The 25,137-nt window shown below is 35.2% G+C and overlaps 1 protein-coding gene across 1 annotated transcript in view; it reads right to left on the bottom strand.

The window, feature by feature from the left end:
• The window catches only part of MTPN (myotrophin), a 52,161-nt gene extending 27,279 nt beyond the window's left edge, over window positions 1-24,882 (bottom strand). Inside the window, exon 1 of the mRNA XM_006910492.3 lies at window positions 24,476-24,882. Coding sequence (XP_006910554.1) covers window positions 24,476-24,547 — 72 coding nt within the window. The 5' untranslated portion in view covers window positions 24,548-24,882. The remainder of the gene's footprint in view (window positions 1-24,475) is intronic.
• Window positions 24,883-25,137: the final 255 nt, after the last annotated feature.

The raw sequence follows: 25,137 nt of genomic DNA, 5'->3' as shown, positions 1-25,137 counted from the left end.
ACCTACCCTTCACTGCCTCTTTAAGTTCTACTTCTATGAAGAGAAGCATTAAATTGTGGAAGAGCACCAGACGGAAGCCCCAGCTCTAGGTACCTCTGTTACGGCTCATACTGGAGAAGTAACAAGCCTGGCAGACATTAGTTTCCTCACTGAAAAATCAGTGGCTGGAGTAGATAACCCCTAAAATCTTTTACAGTTAGTTCTCATGCGTTTGACTTTTATGGGTTAAAGCGGCGGTCCCCAACCTTTTTGGCACTAGGGACCGTTGCTCCTATGAGATCTATGGCCTGATGATCTGAGGTGGAGCTGAGGCTCCTGCTCACCTCCTGCTGTGCAGCCTGTCACTTCCTAACAGGCTGAGGACAGGTTCTGGTCCACAGCGCAGGGGCTGGGCACCGCTGGGTTAAAGGTATGTGGTTGATCATGTTGATCTGCAATTGTTCTCCCCTCCCCCTCTTACATTCTAGTCCGAAAAAGAGGTTTTTCTGCACTTCTGACTATGAAAACAAAGTAGTTCAAGAGACTGGATGCTGAAAATGGCCAGCGCAGTATACTTAACTTTCCACACGAGCTGGATTAAGAGGAAGATTAATGCAATGATGTGAACAATGTAAAAAGGTTGTATATGTACATTTCAATGTTAAAATGTTTTTCCTTTTAAATCTATTACTTTGAGTTGGTTTATAACAAAAGTAGTCTGAATTTTAAAAGATGAAGAAACATCAGAGAAAGACACTGTTTACGATTAAATTTATTCAACAAATATTTACTGAAACTACCATAAGTTATGTACTGTGCTACTTGCTTGGGATAAAACAGGGAGGCCTGGCTCTGACTCAACGAATTTGCTGCTTCAATAACTTAACTGCCAATTTATCTTTTATGGCAATTTAACTTTTCATGTACTTATACTTTGTGTTGTTAACCAAATTTTAAAGGCCATTAAGGGTCAGAGACTACATCTTATACTTTTTAAATTTCTAAACGGAAACCACATTTCACAGTGTCAAATCTGGTACTTCATGATTGCTAAGTGATTATGGTAGCATATTATAAAATGCTAAATTAAGAAATAACAGTATTTGCTACTGTGTCTATTGATTTGGAGAGTGTGGGTGTACGCGCATGTGTATGCGTGAGAACATGCCTGAAGGAATTAATATATTATAGTGTATGAAATTCCCGTAAGATAATTTGAAATTCAGGAGTTGCTAATTTGTAAAGTATCACACAGCAGTTGTGAGGCTTTAATAAAATAACATTAAGGTGCCTGGCATACAGTAAGCACTCAATAAATGTCAATCGCTATTCTTATCAGAGGCCTCAGAAGTTCTCATTCGATTAGCTTTCTATCCAATTTTCCATCTTCAACATTTCAACAAATTTAAATCAAGTAAACCAATGTTCATAAAGAGTTAATACCGATCACACTACTTTCTCACAAAAAATTTCAACTGCTCCCTTTTGTTGAATAGAATATCCTCGTGGTGACACTCAAGTCATCTTTAATTCAACATAGACTTACCATCCTGGCCTTTTTACTCACATACACTGTTCCCAACACACGAGTGCTTTCTCACTTCTGGCAGAATTTCTGTTGTTGCCTTTCTTTGGCATGGTTACCCCAACTTCTACTCAGGTCTTGATCTACTGACTCTTCAAGATCTATTTTCTCTATAAAACTTTTACTCAATACCCTTTTTTACTGATACTCTTGATATATAATTCTCTCCTTTCAATCCTCATAGTTCTTGTTTATATCTCTTACTACATATCTCTTTATTCAATTAGGTATTTGTTATTTATGAAGCTTAATGAAAACTCCATTAAAGGATGGAAAATGCCTTACTTATTAAATATATCACCTAAAACGTCCATGGGTGACTTGTACACAGCAGCCCAATTTAATGAATTAGTGTAGTCATTTATACCATCTTTGTCAGAGTATGTAACCTGTTGCTTACCAAAACAAATACCACTACACAAAGAGGTATTTTAAAAACAATACTAGAATGTCTGAAAAGCCACAGAATCTCAATGTTGGAAAGGCCTCTGAATGCAATCTAATTCAAACACCCATCTGTGTTTGAATCCTTGCTTGTGTATGCCCAACCTACAACTGAACCTCTCTAATGAAAGGCAACTCAAAACCTTACTGATCAGTCTATTCCTGCTTTAAATGCTGGGAAACCACTGTTTACTGGTTCCCTGGTTCCGGTTCTATCCCTTGGAGACACATGAAACGAGCAATTCCTAATGTGTCAATGACATTAGATTATTAATTGTGTTTAGCAGCCACATCATATTGTAACTAAAATGAATTTTTTTTCTATATGATTTGCTATTATCCAATCTTCAGTTACTGATTTTCTGAGCATACATGTAGGGCCATTAATTGCCATTAAATCTTATGGTGTTCATCTTATTTTTCCACATTGCCAAATTCTTTCTAGATTCTTACTAAAAGGAATTCATTAGTCTTCATTCCCCTCACCCCAGCTCCAGCTGCACCTCACCACTAAGATATTTATAAAATAATTAAATAAGAAAATACTGAAGGATAATCCCCATCAAGGTTCAGGAAACTTCCTTCAGTTTGCTATATAAAGAGAGGGGAAGTGTATTTGGGCACTACCATTCAAATAAATAATCCTGAATCTAGTTCTTTACACTCTCACCCAAACATCCTTTGCCATCATTCCCCCACGCATATCACTGAAACATCCAAATTTCAATGAAATGTTTGAGATCTCCTTTAACGTTCTAGGAATTGCAAAAAAAGAAAATTGGTATAGCAGGACTTATTTCTAAGTAATCCTTTCATAAGTGTTACAAACAACATCACTGCCACCAAATACACATTTAAAAAATAACAAGTTCATTACATAAAATTTAGAAAATAAGAGATGTTTCTTCTAGTGAGTCCTGCTATCCAAAATATAACCATTTTTACTATCTTTCTGTACTTTTTTTTTCTATGAAAGTGTTTAAAAATTTCTTAAATTTATAATCATACTATTTAACACATGAGATAGCTTGTTGTAACTCTTGAAAGCTACATAATATTCTGTCAAGTAGCTGTGCCATACTTTACTTAAATTTTCTAATTCTGGGTATGCACTTGAATACTAAATACCCTGTAACATTAAAGTTCTTATTTTATAGAAGAGAACAACATCACATTTTACTGATTCTGAAGCACACATTTCCTGTAGTTTAACATTTCTAAAATCGGTCACAAAATAGAAAAAATAATCTTAACACTTTGCCTTGGTGAGTACGGAAGTGTACTTATAAGTTATGTGGTTTATAAAAATATTAATAGTCGCTGCCTATGCCTGCCTTCAATACAGAAACTAATACATGACGGGGTCAAGGTGCTGCAATGTGAAGTACAGAATTAGATCACGCTCAGTTCAGAGACCATAAAATGGTGAAATTCACTAAAAGTGAGACCTGGCAATATTATTCTCAAGAAAATTAGGTGAGTGTGCCACTAATTTTGTTTGGAAATTATTAAATAGAATATTCCATATTTTTAACTATGCAATGAAAATATTAAATAAGTTAAAACTGAGAGAGATACATTAAACCCTAATGCTAATACTGTTTGGAAGTTCTGACTTTACCTAAATTGTGACCACGGACTGAAAAGGAAAGCAAACTGACCTCCAGTGTAAATAATATGTTCTCAGGGAAACGTACCCTGATATGCCTGTCCAAACATCTGTGAAGACAAACAGAAAAAGACAACCCAAAAAAGCTGAAGGAAAACAACATGGGGGTGTAAAAGACTAATCACATAGCAAAATAAAAGGAATGTTCAATTGAAAACTCAAGAAACTTAACTTTAGAAAGCGTTTACAGCACAATGAAAATGCAATCCAAAAGACATGGTTTCTATAAGGAAGTTATGTTAAGAAGAGAACAGGCAAATAAGTACACAGAGTGAACAAACGGAGATGCAGGCTGATTGCAGAAGGGAGGTGGCTGGGAAAGTGAAATATATGGAGGAAGCTAAAACTGTGGCTGGAAAATTAAAATGTGCACCAAAGTCAGTAGAGTTGGTACCACCACCGAAATGAAGAAAACTCAAAGAACTGAGAACTTAAGAAATTCTCACAGAATACTGAGGTAACAAGAAATAAAAATAACTTTATAAAAGATGATCATTACAAGTGTGATGTTCAAACCTATAAATAAGACATCACAAGAAAAAGGGAACAGAAATAGTTATAAAAGTAAACTTTTTGAGCTCAACGAAGACCTGATGGTGCATATCATAAAAGCTCACTGTATTGTAGCTGAAATTCAGTGCTCCACCCCTTCCCCTCATTAATACAGCTTTGTAATTTCTGTTTTACATGAAGGGGAGTGGAGGGTGGAGGGAGGAAGGAAGGGTAAAAAACACTTTAACGCTAATATAAAATTAAATTGGCCTGGTTCTCTTATTTTTGATTGCTCTACAACACTGAATTCCAGAGGACGAGAGAGAAACTACCTACCTACAGTAACGATATCGGAGAGGGCTTGGGGATCAGGTATAATCCTCTGAGCAGAGTTACTAACACTGACTGGAGAACCTGGGAGATGTCTCTTAAATATGTTGGAGGCAAGCAGAATGTGGAGATTCTGGTTTATAATTTGGAGAGAATCAATTCTGACTCCTTCATTCCACAACAAGCAAATCAATATTCCTGTGTAAAGTCAGTCTTGGGTATTAGCAAATTAGAAAATACACCACCCACACTACTCTGAGTGTTTATATGGGTTTATCTATGGGTAGTTATCAAATTAGGAATTAAAGTAGAAAACCTTTATATATTAATTCATTTAGAAAGAACAAAAAGAAATGTTATATGTTTACCTGAGATTTTTAAAAATAAAAAATAAGCATATTCCCTCCCAAAATGTTAGAAAGGTAGTATTCATTACATTTTTTTGCAAATCTTTTTAATGTTCTATAAAAGACAGCTAGATTCTCATATCTACTTCCACATTCAACTTGTTCTGATATATTGTTTTGGCTGAACTATAGGAAGAAAATTTGGCCTCCTACAGATGTGTAGCTGAACAAATAAAACATTTTAACAGCCTTTTCAGTTCATTATGGATATTCCTCTTTGACACTATCCCCAAATTTAATAAGCAATAGTCTGTTAAAGGTATTTACAGTGTGGAATCTGAAACTACTGATGAACTTTATACTCTGTTACATTAAAATCTATCAGTCTACTTGCACTTTGAATGGATCTTTTATCCATGCATGATTTTATAATGTCATGCATCGGTCACTTAGAAAATATTGGTTTATGCAGCTCTTCCAAATGTTGATATTGTATAAGGAATTATACAATATCAGAACAATCACATTCACTGATATCACTTCCAATCTCACCACAAAAGCTTTTTAAGTACTAGGACGCTGTCAGGCCCAAAATGGCAGATATAAACGTCCCAAAATTTGTATTTTTCTTTTTTGAAAGCTCCGATTTCACTATTGGCATAAAAAGTATTAGTTGTTTTCCATGAACTGACAGCTCACTAAATTCATTTTTAAGAAAATGTCAGTCAAATAGCCAAGTCTGACTAACTAAATTTATAGCTGATCATTTTTTCCCCCCCAAAAGTTTCACTAAAAAAAAAAAAAAAAAAGTGCAGCCATTTCAGGTTGCGACTCCAAGAACTGTACTATGTAATCAGAATTTATTAAAAGTGAACTTTTAGTGCTGCATCAAGGGCATTCTGAAGTGAATCTGGCATATTTTTAACTGCGTACAAGTGGGGGTTAAGTTCACGATCACAAGCAGTGACCTGGTGCAAATGCTTTGATTCGCACAGTAGTTTTACTCACTTTTGCACCATCAGTAAAAGTGTCATCACAGTGAAAAGAGCCAATAAAGTTTTAATATATTATGAACATAGTCTGGAAAGCGTACATGGGTAAAAGATTCATTCAAAGTATAAAGTATCTGATATCACAGATTTTGATGTCCCAGAGCACGAAGTTCATTGACCTTGTGAAGAGGTCTCAGGGCCCTCAGAGATCTTACAGTACTTTGAGAACTTTTACTCTAGTGAAACAAAAAAGATGAATTCAAATTTAGGACATAAGAATGAGGAGTTTGGGCAAAAAAGAATTAATGATGAAAGAAAAGCAAGCCTTTACTTAAGCAAATATGGTTAAAAATTAGATGTAGATGTCGAAAATGAGTCTTGAGAGAAAAGATACACAATTTAACAAGCCATATACAATTACACATTTATACAAAACAGAAAGTAGATGAGGACATAAAAATCCCTTCTAGATTCTGTGAGACAGGGTCTTATTAAGTGACATGTTCACAACTAAACGTTGTATGTTGGAGGCTTTTAAATAAATGATGGCATATCCTCTGTGAAATATTAAGCGGAATTATTTAAAATGAAAATGAAAATAACTTATACTCTTTGAATGCTTACCACGTGCCAGGCACTGTTACAAGTTTTCCAGACACTAATTCACTTAATTATCACAAAAGCTATTATTATTACCATTCTTGTACACGGAGACCGAAGCACAGAGATGGTAACTCATTCAAGTACTGTACTGTTGACATGGGGAGGTGATCATATTATTGAGTGAATAAAGCAGGTATGATTTACTTCAAAACTTAGAATCAGCATATGCTTACATATAATCATAAAATTTCAGAGACTATATAGTATATGTTATATACAAGTTTATTGAGTCATCTTTAGAGAACAGGATTATGAGAATACTCTCACTTTCTGAATTTCAATATATTTTTAAATTGAGCGTGCATCATTTTATGAGCAATTAAAGCCACACAGATAATTTTGTTTTGAAAAACCAAAACCAAAGGCAACTGCTTATTTGTTAACTTAGCAAATTTTAAACTCAAATGTTTTTTTTTCCTAATGAAATTTAAGTTCTTGTAGGCCTAAAAAAGATGAATACTTCTTAAGTTGCGGGAAAAAAAAGAAGCCAAGAAAATAAATTCCTACAGGTAAAAAAAAAAGGCAAAATGAAAGTTTAAACAAAGTAAATTCAAAGTCTAAAAGGCAGAAAATTTTAACTGATCAGTTTTGACAATAAACACAGATTTAACTATCAAATTTAAAAGAGAAAGAATCAATCTCGGATTTTGTTATACAACAAGAAAAAGCAACAAAAGTCTAACTAAAAGCTGCTATTCAAAGACAGACCTAAAAACAAAGTGATAAAAAATGTGAAAAAGATAAAAGAATGGGCAAATATATATAGGGCACATATATCTAAAAACAAATACAATATTAATATATGACAGTAGAAAATGGTAAAAAGACATTCATTTTACATTTTACAAATATTTAAGTCATGAATTTTTATGTGAAAATAGCAAAAAATCCTGACAAAAATAGCACTGTAGTGAGACTCTGCCATAATTATCTGTCTTTGGCAGATGAGGACATAGCAGACATAATGATTAATTAATGAAATTACATTAATATAGATCAAACTTTGGCCTTTATCTAAACTACTTTCTACTTCCACTGAATATTAACACAACTTGATTATGACAGACCAAAGAAAACGTCAACACATTCCAAAGTTTAAAACCTTATAGAATCCATTCTCTAATCCCAATGCAATAAAACTAAAAATTAATACTAAAAACTTTAGCACAAGCACAACACAAGAAAACCAAAGGAATAAACAACGAAAATAACAATACAAACACAGAATAAGCACATACACAACCAAACCAATACTAAATGTCCTGAATTACTGATGGAACATATAGGTACTCAATACTAGAATTACAGACTATTTTGAAAATAAAGGTCAAAATATTATTATATTAAAGGTAAGACTATTACTTACAGATAGAACCATGACTGACGAAAAAACAAGCGAGCTTCTGTGAGATAGTTAAATTAATATGAAATTATAGGCTTTTAAAAGTCTGCCACAGTTCTTTTACTTCACATTAGACTCTGAAAACATTTATAATTTTGCCTAGGTCTTGCGACAACAATAAAACAATTTAAGAATACTAATTCTGATAACTTTTCATATTAGCTGAAAGGTAATACAATTTTTACAAATCTAAAAATCCATTAAGAAATCTATCTAGAAACATCATCTTATCCATCTTGTTTCCTAAGAAAATTAACCTCGTAATGTCTGAATTCAAATTCAAAGATCAAGTTTTCTAGTTTTGTAAAAATCAGCATTAAGAGTTCATTTAAGAGTTCTCAATGTGTGAGGGGAAAAAAATCCAGTATTTATAATGTAGTGTATGTACACATACACACATACATATATACTCCATTACTAATTCCTTTAGGATAATTATTCCCAAACCTGACACTGTTCAAAGTACATCCCTATAAAAATGAATACTCAGAACAGAAACAAAAGAATTAACAACAGAGAGTACTTTCAAGACTAAGTGCTGAAAATCTCCAAGTTTACTTTAAAAAATCAGTCTTACTAAATATCTTATGTCAAAAGTAGTTGCTGATTCATCTTTCATTTTAAACGAAACCAGCAAACTAAAACCTGGCTTTACTGCTATTGTGTAATAATTTGTTTCCTCTTGAAGAATAAATTATGAAAAAAAATAATGAGCAATGTTCTGTGTCAAAGGTAAAGCCCTCTTATAATGATTTAAGCTAAATTGTTAATAGCATCTAGGAACACAGAGCACCCCCAACGCGCTGAGTGACAAGAGTTAAAGCCTGTGGTGATGTTACCTTTTTTCTCCTTCGGATTAGGATCCGTTCTCTGCCAGTTTGCTAATGCCAAGATGGAGGTGAACTGGTTCACTCGCATTCTGCCTCTGCTAGCACCCTTGTTCCTGTTTAAATTTTGGACAATCTTCTTTTCCTGCCATTTAGACTCCAAATTTTGCCCATGACTTTCACATGGAACTGATACTGCTTCGTCTGATCTTGATTTTGCTTTCTGGATAGAGAAGAACTGTAAGCCCCTTCTATATAAACTCCTCTTACCCTGGTATACACAACCATAGATCTTTTGTAAGACCTTGAGCTTTAAAGAGTTTTTTAATCACTAGTCATTTATTTGGTCATTCACGCAACAAACACGAGCTCCCTCTACGAGCTAGGCATCATTCTAAGTGGTAAAAATACAGACGTGAACAAAAAAGACAAAGGTCATCATGTCAAGTAAGTAATGGCTGTAAACCTGATCAGCATTAGCTGGACTATGGTCACTATGGTTCTGAAAATTTCTCTTTTGACAACAGGCTTGTGCTGAATCACACAAACAAAAATGGAAACTTCATTCCTCCTCTACCTTCTCAATCTTTTAAAAAGTACTCATGTTCGTATAATGGAATGAGTGGCTTCTGGACTCTAACAAATCTAGAGATAAACCCTGGCCCTGCCACTTACGAGCTCGTTACCCTGAGCGAGTTATTTGAATTTCTTCAAGTCTAATTTAATCTGCAAAAACAATCTTTCATGAAGTCTTTTTTTAAATCAAATTTTTTATGGCAATGAAATGAGAAAATGGAGACAAAGCACTGGGCAATCACCTCGCACTAAACGGTGGCCATTAGAATATCATTATTATTGTTATATTTATTGCATAAAACAGTGCAAGTATAAGGTCTCTGGTTTGCTTTATCAGTATTCTAGAGATATCATTATTCTAATCATATATGTGGTCCAGAGAGTAAATTTTCTTCTTGTGGGCTACTATTCTGCTTCATTGCAAATATACAGCTTCTGGAAGTTTAAGGCGAACAAGGGGAAACAGGTTAGGAACAGGCCCTGCGATACAAGTGTGACATCTCTAATAACTGTAATCCAAATACAGAGTAGCTCAGGAAGAGTCTGGTTTACTTATTATTTCTATTTTTTAGATGTCTCATTCTTCCTTTTATCAGATTTTTCTCAGCTTTTTTCAATCTCCAGTTTTTTTCAAAACTATTCTCCTAAATAGTTTTAATATGGAATAAAAACATAGTTACGAATATGAGGTCTAATTTTAATAGTTTCAGATTTCCTGCCTTTAATGGCAAAATCTTTTATATGCATCTCAAAAGTGTGATTTGGTGGGGATATTTACCAGATATCATAGTACTTCTTACAGGACTATTACACAGTATTGGTTCATCTGAATAATAAACATTCAGATGGGACAGCATTCTTTATACTGTTTCTAAATGAAATGGTCACCTGATTCCTGCAGGGAACGTTTCGGAGGCTTTCTCCATTTAGGCAAAACGAAACATAATTCTCTTCCTTTGATCTCTAAGACATGTACACTTTGCTGCAACTGAGTTCTAAGGCATAAGCACATACTGTACTGTCACAAGAAACCAGTGTCCTCAAAAGCTACTTAACAAATAGTAGACTAAATTAGCATATGTGTGACTATTTTGTAGCACAGCATGTAAATTAATACTGGACACCTGACTGATAAAATGCAGCCAAACTATTAAATTTAACAAATTCTATAGAATTGAGTCAATGTCCCCAATATTTCAGTTACAGCTAAGTATTACCTTTCCCCAGTTAGGATTCAGAATTCCTTAAGACTGCAGTGCTTAATATTTTTTAAATGACAGATCATTTTGAGAATCAGATGAATGCCACGGTCCCTCCTTTCCTGCGATCCTCTCTCTGTCCTGCTTTCTACCCTGGCCCTCAAGGTTAAAGCCCTTACTTTAGGATATAACTTTGCCAAAAGAATCATATATTTGCATTCTTTATGTTGCACTGGTGACATGAGTGGGTAAACAGTACCAGAATTCTAAATTACAACAAAGCAATGGATTCTAACGTGTAACCTACTACCGAGGGGCAAAGCAAACAGGAAGGTGACAATGCTTTAATACTTTATCTGGAACTTTACAATACAGAAAAAAAAAACCAAAAAAAAACGAAAGCACAACCGAAAGGCAGCAGATCTGAGACGCTCTTACTCTACACATTTTCTGCAAAGTTAACACAAAAAGTTTGTCTCCCCAAATGCATCAAACTTTCAATATTACAAATATGAATTTATTTCAAAGTAATGTACAATAATATCCATAACAAATAACCACTTATTTAATGAGCACATATTTAATAAATATAATGCCTGCTCATAAAATACTTTAAATGTGTTTTGAAGAACAGTTTCCTATAACTAGTTAAAATCCATACTAGGTTGGTCCTGACCAAAGTGATCACCTTCTAAAATCTAACAGATCAATCATGCAGACATGTTCCCAATTGATTATTTTCACTGACAAAATTACAAGACACAAAAAAATTGTTCACAGTAAAAGAGCAGCAAAATATACCTTGTTTAAGAATGAAAACTACAAAATAAACGAGTCCTGTGTTTTTAACATAGTCATACAAATAACTGTGTCTTTCTGTCTCTGGAATTCTTAACCTAGGACTTTTCATGGTTCTAAAATATATATTCAAGTTATACGTCCATTTTCATTAGTTTACTTACCGGGATCACATTAAAGAAATGTGAGCTGGAAAAAAATTTAAGTGCAAAAGTAATATATAACTCTTATAAGTATTTTTAACTAATAAAAGTGTTTAGCATCTACCTTTCTTACTAACAAAAAAAGATTTTAAATGGAAGTCGTGATGGTTAAGACCCCAAATCTTATGGTATATTCTCCATCTATACATCTACATAGAACTTTTAATGCATGTTTTTTCCCCCTAAAGTGACTACGTTAGTGATTTAGTTTTATACAGCTGATTTACTTATTAAATGCATACTTTATTTTTCTTTAGTCACACTTAGACGTCTTCTAACTGAAAATAGTAAAGTATCTTTTAAAAATTTTACTGGTGGTATAAAATTAAAATTTCAGTTTAACAAAATGCATGTATTTATATGAAGAAAGACTACCAAAATTGACAATCCATTCAAAACATTATAGTACTATCTCACTTTGGACAAAGGATAAATATGATCAAAAAGTAGCTTCATTTTCAAGAAACTAATTCATGGCTCCACAGTTGGAATTTATTCCTACAATTTTATGCAGCCTGGGAAACATCTCATGTCCTAATCCAAAGGTTTACATTCCTAAAGGCTATATCTGTAAATAAATCCATGACAGAAAGAAAGAGGGAGAAAAGAAGGAAAGGAGGGGACCAAAGGAGAGAGACAGGGAAAGAAAAGTTCAATCTGAAGTTTCACATGGGATTTCTGTAGCGATCTTTTGAGTGGGAAGAGGGATCATGTTTTAAGATCATTTTTCTGTTGCCATCACACATGAATGATAACTTGAATATATTTTTTCACATCATCTATTCTTAACAAAACTGCCTGTTTCACTGTTTTCCAGTACTGTCTATCAGAGAAAATAATCTAAAGGTAAACTGATTTTACTCCTTGAAATTTATATTATTTTGCCCAAAGGTTTACAGACTAAAAGAAAAATCTTTATACTCATTTTAACAAGGATGTGTCTTGCTCCTCATTTGTTTATCAGTTTTGAATAGAAGTGTGGAGACTCTCTATTTGCAATCTTGGATCTTCTTGGTTTGGAAAAACTATGTCCTTCCCTATTTTTTGCTGGTTCAGTCTCAAGTCTTTTATCTACTTAACACTTAATCTTCAAATTTTTTTCATCTATGTATTTTACTGGTAGTTCTGAAACAAATCAATGCAAATGATGGGAAAAATATTCTTTTGGAATGTGTCAGATCAAATCCTGTCTTTTCACTTATTAGCTGTAGGATGTCAGGCAAGTTTCTTAATTTCCATTTCCCTAACTACAGAATAGAGAGAAAGCCTACCAGGGTAGTTGTGAGGATTACATGATATGCATATCGATATGTATATTAATTTATTATGAGGACCATACCTGGCAAGGAGTAGGTACTCAAAGAGAAAGCATTCTGTTCCCATTATCTTCCATTTTGAATTTGATGTTTGATTTGGTGTTGATTCTCCTCTATACTGCAATCAAATATGACTTTTTCTTGGATCTTAAGATAGTCTATTCTTTTTATATAGCTATATGTTTTCTTGACACATTTGTATAGCTGCTTTCTAAGTTGTATTCATATGTCATGCATTAAATAGAGAAATACTTTATTCAGAACCCATACAATCATCTTATTTATCTTTCCTATATATGTCCTTTTAACTGAACCTACCAAAGAAAACTCATTCTCAGAAGAATTATTCATTATTGTATTTCCATGGCTATTGAATACAGTGGCAGGCACTGCAGGTGCTCAATTGATATTTGCTGAATGAATTATGAATGAACCAGTGAAAACTGTGTTAACTGCCTTCTCTTTCACTTCTGGAGTTGGAAATCAAGCCAGGTCATAGGACTGGCACTAGGGCTTGGGAGAGAAAAATTCTGGAACACTGTTAGTGAAAGACCTTTGACAGCTGACAAGATTTTGTAGAAATTCTTTTCAGTTTAAGGATCTAAATTAGTTTCTGTTTGCATAATTACAAGTAATAATTCCTAATTTTCAGTATATTCTAGGCCTCTCGTGTAAGGCTGAAGTTTACTGCAGAGATCCTATGCTTTCTCTTTTAGAGAATTTCATTCAATCTCTCTCTTCCCCCATCTACATATGGCTTTCCATGCCTTGCTTTTCCTTACAGTTCAATATCTTTCAACCATAAACATTTCTGAATCATATTTTTGGAAATGCTGATCCCTAAAATAAGTTTTATATTTCATCATACATTTAAATTATTTTAGATCTCAAAAACTCTCGGGGAAATGAAATTAAATCTAGTTTATTAGACGACCCAGTTTTTGCAACTTCAATGTTATGTAAACAACGTGAGCAAACACCCACTGGCCAAATTCAGCCTGCAGCCTGTTTCTGTAAATTTTTACTGGAACATAGACATGCTCATTTGTTTATGTAGCATCGATGACTGCTTTTGCACAACAGTAGACATGGTTTACAAAGCCATAGTCTCTAATCACAACTACTCATTTCTTAGGAAAGGACCTACATAAAAACAACACAAACGGTGAATATAGTTCCAATGTGGTAGGCACTGCTTTGTGGATTTTACATTTACTATCTCTTCTGAAAATCAGATTAAAATATATGAATTGGGTACTTTTATAATTCCTATTTGCAGATGAGAAAGCCGAGGTTTAAATTAAATAACTTGACCAGGTTAATAAATGGTAGGGTTCAGAGTCAGACTCAGGTCTACTGGAATCTAAAGTGAAAGTATACTCTTCTATAGAGGGCTTTAAAAGAACAAATAATAAGGGTATTTTCCACAGACTTAGTTTGCAGCCAGAAAGCTTTTAATTTTATTGGTTTGATGGTCTGCATGCTTTTTTATATTACTATAAGTAATGTGGCATTAAGTAAAGGTTTTGATATTTGTTCATTAATAACAATGAAAAAGCACCGGTGACTTATTCTTCACATGGGAACGGCATAAAAACTACCTTTACTTCTACTGAGACTGTGTGGTTTAAAAAATTCTAAACTGAAATTCTAAAACGATGGTAATGACATTACAAGTGGAAGCCGGCATTAATATTTATACAACTATTGTCAAAACAGCATTCCAAAACTACTGTAGCAGTGTGGAAAAGTTGGATGAAGTTCACTGACTTTAAAACAATAGAGTTTGAAAACTTATAGCTATTTCCAAGAGAGAAAATGAAGGAACATCATTTTTACTAAGAACATCTATAACAAAAAGGTATATGGTAAAACTTTAAAAACAACAAAAGAGTTAATTCCTAGAAATACCAATTAAACCCAAATTTAACTAAATTATATGGCAGTTAAGAGACAATGTGATAAATACTGGAAATACAAAGATAATTTCTATCTTCAAAAAGTTCACAGCACAACAGGGGAGACAGGCAGGTAAAAATTAATATGGGGTTCTCAATTGCAAGAACAGAAGCCAATTCATACTGATTAACAGAAATGTAATGCATTAAAAAGATGTTAAAAGTAGCTCTCAGATTTGCTGGGAAGGCTGAAGAACCAAGCGGAGTAAAAGCTCAGGAATCAAGGAGGTGTGAAAGAAATAAAATCAAAATCTGTCACAAGAACCACCTGGGTACAGAAGAGATGTTACAATGGGCACACTACTACTTCAGTTTATAGAAACAATGTTTTACTGCTGCCTCTACATCTTTTACTGTGCCTGTGTCTATCACCTCCAGACAAAAGCATCCAACTAGCCATGCTTGGGTTAAGGGCCCATTTCCTAAGTATGGGCAGGAAAAAGCAATTTATTTGTCCTTTCTGGCTTTTGTGGTGGTGGGAACCAGGATTTCACCAAGATTCACACCAGGAACTCCTCAAACACAAGAAGGGAATGCTGGGAAACCCCACCCCTACAAAAGACAAATGCCCCACTACAAACACTGTATTTTCAATCAAGACCTGCAGAAATATTTGGTAGGGGGAGTCTCAGTTCTCAAGTTTGAGAGTTACTATTCATATATCTAAGTAGTAAAAAAAAGACTTAGTCCACATATTTGAGTTTATTAAGCCTCTGGTTTTCAAATTCAAGTCTAGTGACTTGCCAGTCAAGCCAGGAGCCCACAGCTCTCAAGCAACTCTACACTAGAGCATAAACACAATAGGAAAGTTCTACATCAGATACCACGTTGGCATAAATGAGGGATTAACTGCACAGTCAGGGAATGCTATGTAGAATGAAACTTTAAATATAAGCAAAAATTTACAAAGTGGATGGGGCAAAAAAGAATATTCCAACAGAGGTAATAGCCAGCATAAAATATTTCATTAGAAAACACTATAGTGTGGTGGAAAAACTGAATTTAAGTCCTAATCCTAATTAGCAGTATGATCCTGGTCAAGCCTTTAATATCTAATTTCTCTTCATCTACAATATAAGTGAGCTGGATGGTCGTTAAGCAGTTTTGCCTCTAAACAAATTTATGGTTATTATCAGTAACAATGGCTAACATTAGCATTCACCACAAGCTACCAAGGAAAATGGTACACAGTTTATACATATAAAGTAGGTATTATAATTACCCTAACTTTTCCCAAATGAGGAAAATCAAGCTCTGAGCTGTTAACTATCTCACCTAGAGTAATCCAGTTAGTAAGAGGGCCAGAACTGCAGGGTTTAATTCCAAAGCCAATATTTAAACACTACGCTGTGGTTTCACCAATAATGTACTTTCAAATTCCCAAAGGACAGTGTTGTAGCTTCAATTATATTATGGGTAAAAAGTTTATTATCTGGAACTTTTTTTTTTGGGGGGGGGAGAATTTAATTTTCCAATGGCCAAGTTTTGACCCAAGTATTAAAACGTTATTTTATATAAGCAAATAGACATCTTTCCAAAATATATCACACATGCCTCTGACTTAAATGAGAGAAATGTAGACCAAATACAAACTTTTCTTGAAGCCTGAGGTTGCATTTATACATATTACTGTATGGGCCTCTGGAACTTTAAGGTAACATGACATTTTGCCCATTCAGTTTTGGGGGTCAGCTTATGTTTTGATTTCTTCTCTCACTGATTTTAGGAATCAGTTTCTCTCCACCCTTGTAATGTTATGCTGACTTAAAAAAAATCAAGTTTCTAAGCATCAGAACTATCTACATACAGTTGACCCTTGAACTATGCAGGTCCACTCTTATGCAAATTTTTTCAATATATGGTCAACCCTCCATCACCCTGGGTTTCACATGTGGGAATTAAACCAACTGTGGATCAGAAACAGTATTTTTGATCCAAAGCTGGGAATCTGCTGATGTGGAGGGCTAACTGTATACATTGATGTATGCCACTTTATATAATGGATTTGAGCATCCATAGATTTTGGTATCTGCGGAGGAAGGCAGTCTTAGAACCAAATCTTGCAGATACCAAAGGATGACAGTAGTTAAATTTGGGCGAATGGAAAGTTATACATGGATTTTTGACTGCATGGAGGTCGATGACCATAAACCTCACACTGTTCATGGGTCAACTGTAGTAAAGATAGTCACAAAAAATTACTTTCAGCAATATTTCTCATTACAAGGTGGTCTTTAATGTAATACTATAAAACAACTCTTAATGATCAATTCTGCTATGATTTGATTACCTAAGCACATCACGTTGTTTCAAATACTTTGATATAGAATAGTCCCATACTGCACCATATCCTCCTAGCCTAAGATATTTCAAAAACAATTAAAACCTAATGCATTATGTTCTTCAGATCGCATGATGCCAGCATTCCAGAAAAGAAGTTAAATGCTTATGAAGACATATGGGTTAAATGTGAGGTAGGTCCAAAGAATCCTCATATTTTTTTTCTGAGACAACAGAAAAAGGAAAAAACTTTAAAGGAAAGACTAAAGGGAGTATCAGAGGGAAAGTGGCTCTATTCCAAACTAAAACATATTATGAAGCTATGATCATTAAAACAATTTAGTATGGACAGAAAAAGAGTAAGAAACCCAAATACATATTGGAATTCTATTTATGATAAAGATAAAATTCAGATTAGTAGGTAAAGAGGAATTATTTAATAAATGGTGTGGAAACTGTTAAAAAAACAAATACACAAACTATATTCCTATCTCATGCCTTACTTTGAAATAAATAACAGAAGGATTAAATGCTTAAAATGCAAAAAACAAAAAAACCCCAAGAAATTCTAGAAGAGCAAAATTTATTTATAATCTTAGAAGAAATAGGTCTCTGTAAATGGGACACAAAAACCCATCTCACGAAAGGGGGAAAAAGTGACATATTTAACCACATTGAGGGTAAAGTTGTTGTAGAACAAAAACAACAAAATAGATGAAGACAAGTGATAAACTGGGAAAAATATTTGCAAAATATATGACAAAAATTCCCTTAATTTGTACAGAATCCATACAAATCAATAAGAAACAACCAACTGCCTAAGAGAATAATGAACAAATCATAAAAAAAAGCAATCTGGGGAAAAGAATACAAATGCTAATAAAGTTTTAATAAGATAATCTCCTTATTCAAGAAATGCAAATAGAAACAACACATTATTTTCCACCTATAAAATAGCAAAAATTAACAATTCTGATGATGCCCAGTGCTTCAGACGTTGCAAGGGAATGATCATTCTCACCCACTGCCGATATGAACCTCAGCTGATAAAACTCAACAGGAAGGTAATACAGTCTCAAAGCTGTCGAGGAATATATATAAAGGTAATCACTACAGCATTAATTACAAAAATAAAAAATTGTTTACCGTAGAGCATTAGTTAAATTATGGTATACCCTCAAAATGGAATATCATGTACCATTTTAAAAAGAGGCGGGGCATATGAATAAATTTCAATGTGGAACCTAAGATGAATTATCAAGGAATTTAAAAAAGCAAAGTGCAGAAGAGTGCACGGAATTTTTTTTAAGTGGGAAAATGGATGAGTAAGTGAATTTGCAATGTTTTCCTGAAATTAATTATGTGAATCTGTTAAAAATGGTTGCTTTGTTCACAAGAATGGGAGAAGGGAGTCACATCGGTTGCCTTTTCGAACTTGTACCTGAAATAATTTAATATCACTTTTTAAAGTTAATAGAAGTTATCTAGATGGTAGAATCATGGGCCAATTTTTATCTTTTTTATACTTCTGCTTAAAAATACGTAATAAGTTTTATATTTTAAAGAAAGATATCTACCACCTGGGTAGGGGGAATAGCCAATGGGATACTTTGTTTTACTTTATTTTATTTAATGCAGCTTTATCTTCTAAAAAATAAGCATATATTATTGTATAATTGAAATCGGTTTTATTACACTCGTCTGCACTAGTGTAAAGATAGTTTAAAAATCTCAAAGCGAAACACTACATATAGCATGCACATCTTCCTTTATATTCTATTCGAAGAAATAAAAGACTAATGGAAAGAAAAGTATCCATATTAAACTTTCTGTATCTATTGAGGGCACATATATCTTATACAAGCTGATATACAAGCTGACTGGGTCATCAGCCCTGCTGTAGAAAGGCATAACACAGTGAAAAGTTTTTATGATAAGAAACTAGTAATTTTAAAAAAGAAAAAAAGAGAAAACCACATAAAATAATTGCAAGAGAGACTGAATCAGAACCTCTTTTAAATGAATCTTTTTTATTCGGAAGTGAAAAGGAATCCCAATTAAGTCTTACAATTTCTAAAAGATTAGAGTTGATAACTTTTCTCGGGTTCAAGAGATCCTATCCTCTCACTGGGTGTACCACCGTGGCTTCTCAAACCTACCAGAGTGTCAAAGGCAGACGTAATCAGAATGAGGGCTGGAGAGGGAAAGGAAACCACAGAGAAAGGGGAAGTTAGACACCTGATGTATAGTATTTCACAGCAAGTGAAACAGAAGCACAAGTAAAAGAGTATGTATATCAGACCTACTGGAAATTATATGGGACTACTTCTCAATTCGACTCAGAAACCCTCATCTCTAAGAGAGCTGGACCCTCAAAATCGACTGCAAAGCTCACCTCTAAGTAGTCTCGATGGATAAATTCCATCCAGATGTCATTATTTTTCACACTTATATACTCAATAATATAGTATCCCCTGAGTTATGTAGCATTATTGAGTAATAAGGATGAATGGTATGAAGTGTAATAGCAGGGGCTTTGAAGTCACAGACCGGGTTAAAATCTCAGCCTCACTACTCACTATTCAAGGGCCTCATGACCTCGGCAAGTTATTTAACCTTTGCTTTGGTCTCTTCATCTCTAAAATCTCTAAAATTAGCTTATGCTTATGGGTTGATGCGATAAGTGATGTTATACCTGTACACAGCATCACAGAGCTCAAACACATAAAATTTTGAGAGCATACTGTATGGAAAAAAAGTGCTATTTAATTTAAACCATTCTGAACAGAAATCACAATACTTTTGTTTCTTCCTAAGGCAAACGGACACAATTTGACTTTTTCTGTGCTACACAGGATCATAATTACAAACATTAATTACAACATAAGATTATGTGGGACTATAAATACAAAGAAGTTTCCATAAGCTATCGAATAGTCTCTTTATGGACACACTTTGAATCAAGATAGCCTCTGATGAGATTTAGTTTATAGAGCTGTTGTCTCTATGCTATTTTCAAATTGTTACATTATTTTTAAAAATTGTAGCCATTTTTTCTATTCTTTATTCATAATCAGAGATAACTTGTCCCTGTCTCTTACCAGCTCTTTTCTCATTTTCTCCACGTGCTGATTCTAGCTTACTGTGAGCTAAGAAACCAGATAACCATTTCAAGGCTGACTGATACGGTGAAAAATATGTGGGCTGCAGATTCAGAGCGCTCTGGGTTTGAATCCCAGTTGTGCTACTTACTTTGTGACCTTGTTAAGTTACTTAACTTCTCCAAGCTTCAGTTTCCTCATCCTTGAAATGGGAATACCATTATCTATATTGAAATGCCGTGGTAAAAAGCAAGTGAAAACTTAGGTAAAAATGTTACAGAGTGCTTTATAGTACCTGGCAATAGAAACCATCCTCTCAATGCTAAATGTCTTTATATAACTAATGAACTATATTGTAACTGTAGCTAATAAAAAGAATTTATTTGGAACGTATGCTTTCAATGTGTGAAATTCGTTGGCACTATACTGAGGATACAAGATGGAAAATATATATAGCATCTACCCTCTAGAGGCTCAGATCCTAATTAAAAACAGATAATTTGATAAATATAAACGAAACAGAAATTTGACAAGTGAAACCGTAAAAGCAGCAGCACTCCATCTGAAATCAAAATGTTTTTCCGGAAGAGGAGATATTTAAGCTAAGAGGATAAATAGGAGCTCACCAGGTTGGTAGTTAGGGATGGAGGTGAGCAGACTTGGACAAGGAGGATGACAGAGCACATGGAAAGTTGTACAAGAAAGAAACAGCATGGCAGGGTCTGGAGCAGAGTGCGCAGGCAGAGAGGTGAGTTTAGAAAGACAGGCACAGGCCAGATCATAATGGCCAAGTATGCCAAATCAAGGAGGAGTTGACCATTTTTTAAAATAAATAAAGGAGAATCACAAAAGTATTCTAAGAGGAGTGAGGGAGGTTAGTTGAAAAGATTAACATGCTCGGATTCATATTACAGTGTGATCCCTCCAGCTAAGATGTGCACGGTGACAAGGATGGAGGGGAAAACTATAGTCGAGGAAAACATAGTCCAGGTGGGAGAGAAGCAATAACTAATCTATAGTAGCAATGAGAATGAAGAGTAAGTAAATGAGAGAGACTAAGAAGGTAGAAAATTCCCCAATTTCTAGTTTGGGCAAATGGTTGGGTTGCATTGGAGGCAACAGGAATAGAAATAGTTTTAGAGAAGAAAATATGAGTACAGTTTGGAATTTATCTGAACAGAGCTAACCATTAGGCAGTCTGGAGCTCAGATGAGGGCTGAATTAACTCCAGTGGGAGAAATTAACATCAAGGCAAAAACAAGAGACAAAGGCAAAAATAATGTCATCCAGAGGAAGCATACAGCTTGAAAATTAAGCTATGAATATCTACTATCATTGCTCATGAATATCTTATTGACTGTCTTTCACTTTTCCAATTGGACAAACTGAATTTTGCGAGGTGTTACTTATAATTTGCATACTACTTTAAAAGTATGAAAGCTTTTTCACGTAGGTCTGCTGAATGTAGATGCTTAAGTTTCTCAAGCATTGTCTAACTTCTTCACGATCGTACCAGATCTAGCAAAGTGCTTGGGACCTGAAAGGTGCCCAATAAAAATTTTAAAACTAACTAAATATAGCCTTTAGGTCAGTCAAGAAGCCAAACTATTTCAGATATTGTTTTAACGTTACAGGTGAACATTTAATACGAAGTAATCTAAATTTTTCTTTATATGCTGCTTTTTCCATTTAGAACCATACAATTTTCAATGGTTTGGGAACTTTGAACTGATTTTTAAGAGTTTAAAAACTTATCCCAAACAGATAATTGATGCCTATCCATACTTCAGATTTCTGTGCAGAAGTCAGAAGCAGGTAGAAAAGTACAATTATTTTTTAATATTAATTTAAAAAAAGAATACCAAAATGCTTCACCTACGGGTCCATTCTTTTATGTTAACAATGTGAGTGATCTTCATAGGAGTACAGGCTAGAATATTTTAAAGACTCTTACTCCTTAGAAGAAAAACTAAACAAGTCCAAATGTGTCTTCATGCACTTTCTTTGTGCACACTTACTTAGATAAATGCACATTATATGAACTCAAAGAAATAGTTCAAAAATTGCTGGATGAAAAAGGTGAGTCAATGAACAGGCAGGGAAGATGGCTGCTGAGCAGAAGAAACTGTTCTAAGGACTTGAGATGTGAATAGACATAATAAGAGAGCTCAGTAATAAAAACTGGAATGCTAGTTTTTCTTTTGTTTTTCTTGTTGTTAATTTTCATTAAAAAAAGACATTTTAAGAGGCTCAAGTTACTCAATAAAAATGAAGAAAGGAAAGAGCTCAATGATCTGTTCATAGGATTACATTACAGTCAAACCTTTTTGGATAAACCAGTTCTCAATACTTCCTTTAACTTGATATAGAGGCCTGGAAGAGACATGTCTCTTTGAATGTCTATCCTTGTTTTCGTTCACATCTTTTTTTGTTAATGAGAGTAGGCACTACGGTAGTGACATAAAAAAACAAAATCAAACCGAACATAATGTCCTAACTTAAAAACTAAGTGAAAACAAATTAATTCATTGTTTTTGGCACATATTTCTACATGAATGTTTTGTATGATTGAGAACTCTTTACATATAATTTCTCTGTCTGGATGTGGACCTGGGAATGTCTTACTAGAAATGTTGGTATACTTTCACGATTACATGTTAGATTGTGAGAGACTCCATTGAGAAGTCAGAGTCTGTTTCAGAGTCAGCAGTTTAGTTCTGGCTTCATCCTTTGTTATCTCTGTAATTTTGGATTTTTTTTTTAAGTACCTATGGGACTAATGAAAGTATTGCATAAGACTGGAAAGGATGATAGAAAATAATGTACTGGCAAGACACTACATAAATTGCGTTATTTTTGTAAGCTCAGTATTTGTCAACTTTTCGTATTTCGAGTTTCCACAATCACAGAAAAACAAAAGCCCACTAACTTCCAGTACTACTGTGTCCAATCATACTGTGTCCAATCACTGGGATGTGTACCACGGATTGAAGTGTTGCAAGTCATTTCTTCCCTTTAATCTTACATCGAAACATCTAGTAAGTCAGGTTTCAGACTGTTAACTAGCAGAGAAGGCAGTGAACAGTGCCCTAAAAATCCACTGCAAATAACAACTAAGCAAATAATTTGCATGCAAAAAGTCTGCATGTAATGGAATTAAACAGAGTAAAAACTATTAGTTTGCCTTGCACAATCCTACAAGTTTTAAGAAACTCTGCTTCTGCTTCTTTGCTTCCTAACACAGATCTCTGAAACATAAACACAGCACCATACTGGTGTTCATACACTTTGAAGACCTAAAATCTAGATTGGGTTCTCACACTTTTTGGTGAGCAATATGCACTCCATGGTTATGTCATAAAGTTATACTTCTGTTTTAGAAGATTCCTTTTTAGGTTTATCATATCAAAATAACATGTAAGTTCTCTCATAATTACAAAAGGCAGTTTCAGGATCCAAAAGCAGGCCAGCATGGAATTTTACCAATCCACAAACATGTGGATTCGGTTTTACATTCTGAGTTTAGTTTTGAGATCAGCTGTCTTCATGATTTCATCCTCAAATATACTGACTAAACTGCATTACTACTGATTACAAGTGTAAGCATTTCAGATGGAATCAAGGAGAAAGATGAAGTAACTTACCATTTGTTTGAAAACTACTCAGATAACTTAAACACTCCCAGATGCTAACTGACAAGCTTACCACTTTGAAGCAAGTTATGTTTTTGCTGTAGTGCGGGAGAGGAAAAAGGCCACACCCAAAGTTAAGAATCCCGCAGTGAAGTGATACTAAGTTTCTTTTAAACTATTACTATTTTGGGTACTCTTTTTCACGGTCCACGAACATTAAATTCATTAACGGCCCACAGTTAATAAAAAAAAAGTTCCTCTGATTCTAATCACTCAGGTCACCTCATTCACTAATGGGCAGGTTCAAAATGGAGAATCATTTCATCCCAAAAGATTTAAGTAACTCTGGCGTAGAAGAGGGCCTAACTCAAAGGATCAGTGCTCAGAAGTGACTCAAAAGAGCCGGTACCTCCCTTCCCCTTCCCTCCCCCAATGGGTCAAGAAGCAAGAGCCTGGCTGTACCAACACAGCAGTGACCTGACACGACGCGACCAAGGTATCCGGACCCTTCTCTCAGTTCAGATGATCCCTGACTCTCCTCTCCCCTTGGTGCCACCTCCATTCAAGACGCCTCTCCCCCACCGCCCCACCCCCTCGCCAGCCCAGCTCATCAGCTTCCTCAGCCTCATCTCCATCCCACCTCTGCGCTCTCGCCTACTCCACTCGACTCGTCGCCGCTTACCTTGGCCACATAGTCTTTCACCTCATCCAAGTCTCCGTTTTTCAGGGCCCACATGAACTCCTTGTCGCACATCACTGCAGCGGGGCAGGCCGGCTGGCCGGGCAGAAGACGAGGTGGCGGTGGCAGCAGCAAGCGGATATCGCCGGGCAAGGAGGAGACAGGGCCGCCGCACGGAGCCGGAGAGGAGAAGGCGGGGGAGGCTGCCAGGCGGGCGGGGCAGTTGGCCACTGAGACCGTTGGGGCGGGAGAAAGTTCTCTTGCGGCCACCGGGCCCAGCCGAACAGGTTCCGCCTGGTCGAGAAGAAGTAGGAGGGTTTACACTTCCGGTTCACTCCCAGCTAGGACCCTCCCCCAACTTCCTCTTCCCCTCTGCTCTCGGGACCCCGCCCCGAGGGCCCGCGGGAGGAGCAGCCTGTGTGCGCAGGCGCAGTGCGCAGTGGCTTGACAGGCGGGCTGACGGGTGGGGGAGCAGTGGGCGGGACTGGGAGGCCAGTGAGAAGGGACCCGGAGGGCAGAAAGTGAGTGAAGGGAGAGTTAGAGTGTGTTAGATGGGATCAGAATGTTTCTGCACGCCATAAATAGGAAAAAACTTAAAAACAAACTTGGAGAGCATCATTCTCACCTCAAAGAGTCCAGTGTTACTGTTTGAATTCCCTTCTTTT

Source organism: Pteropus alecto, unplaced genomic scaffold (genome assembly GCF_000325575.1).
Source record: "Pteropus alecto unplaced genomic scaffold, ASM32557v1 scaffold22, whole genome shotgun sequence".
Classification (NCBI taxonomy): Eukaryota; Metazoa; Chordata; class Mammalia; order Chiroptera; family Pteropodidae; genus Pteropus; species Pteropus alecto.
Note: the sequence above shows the minus strand (reverse complement) of the source record. Positions and strands in the feature narration are given on the sequence as shown.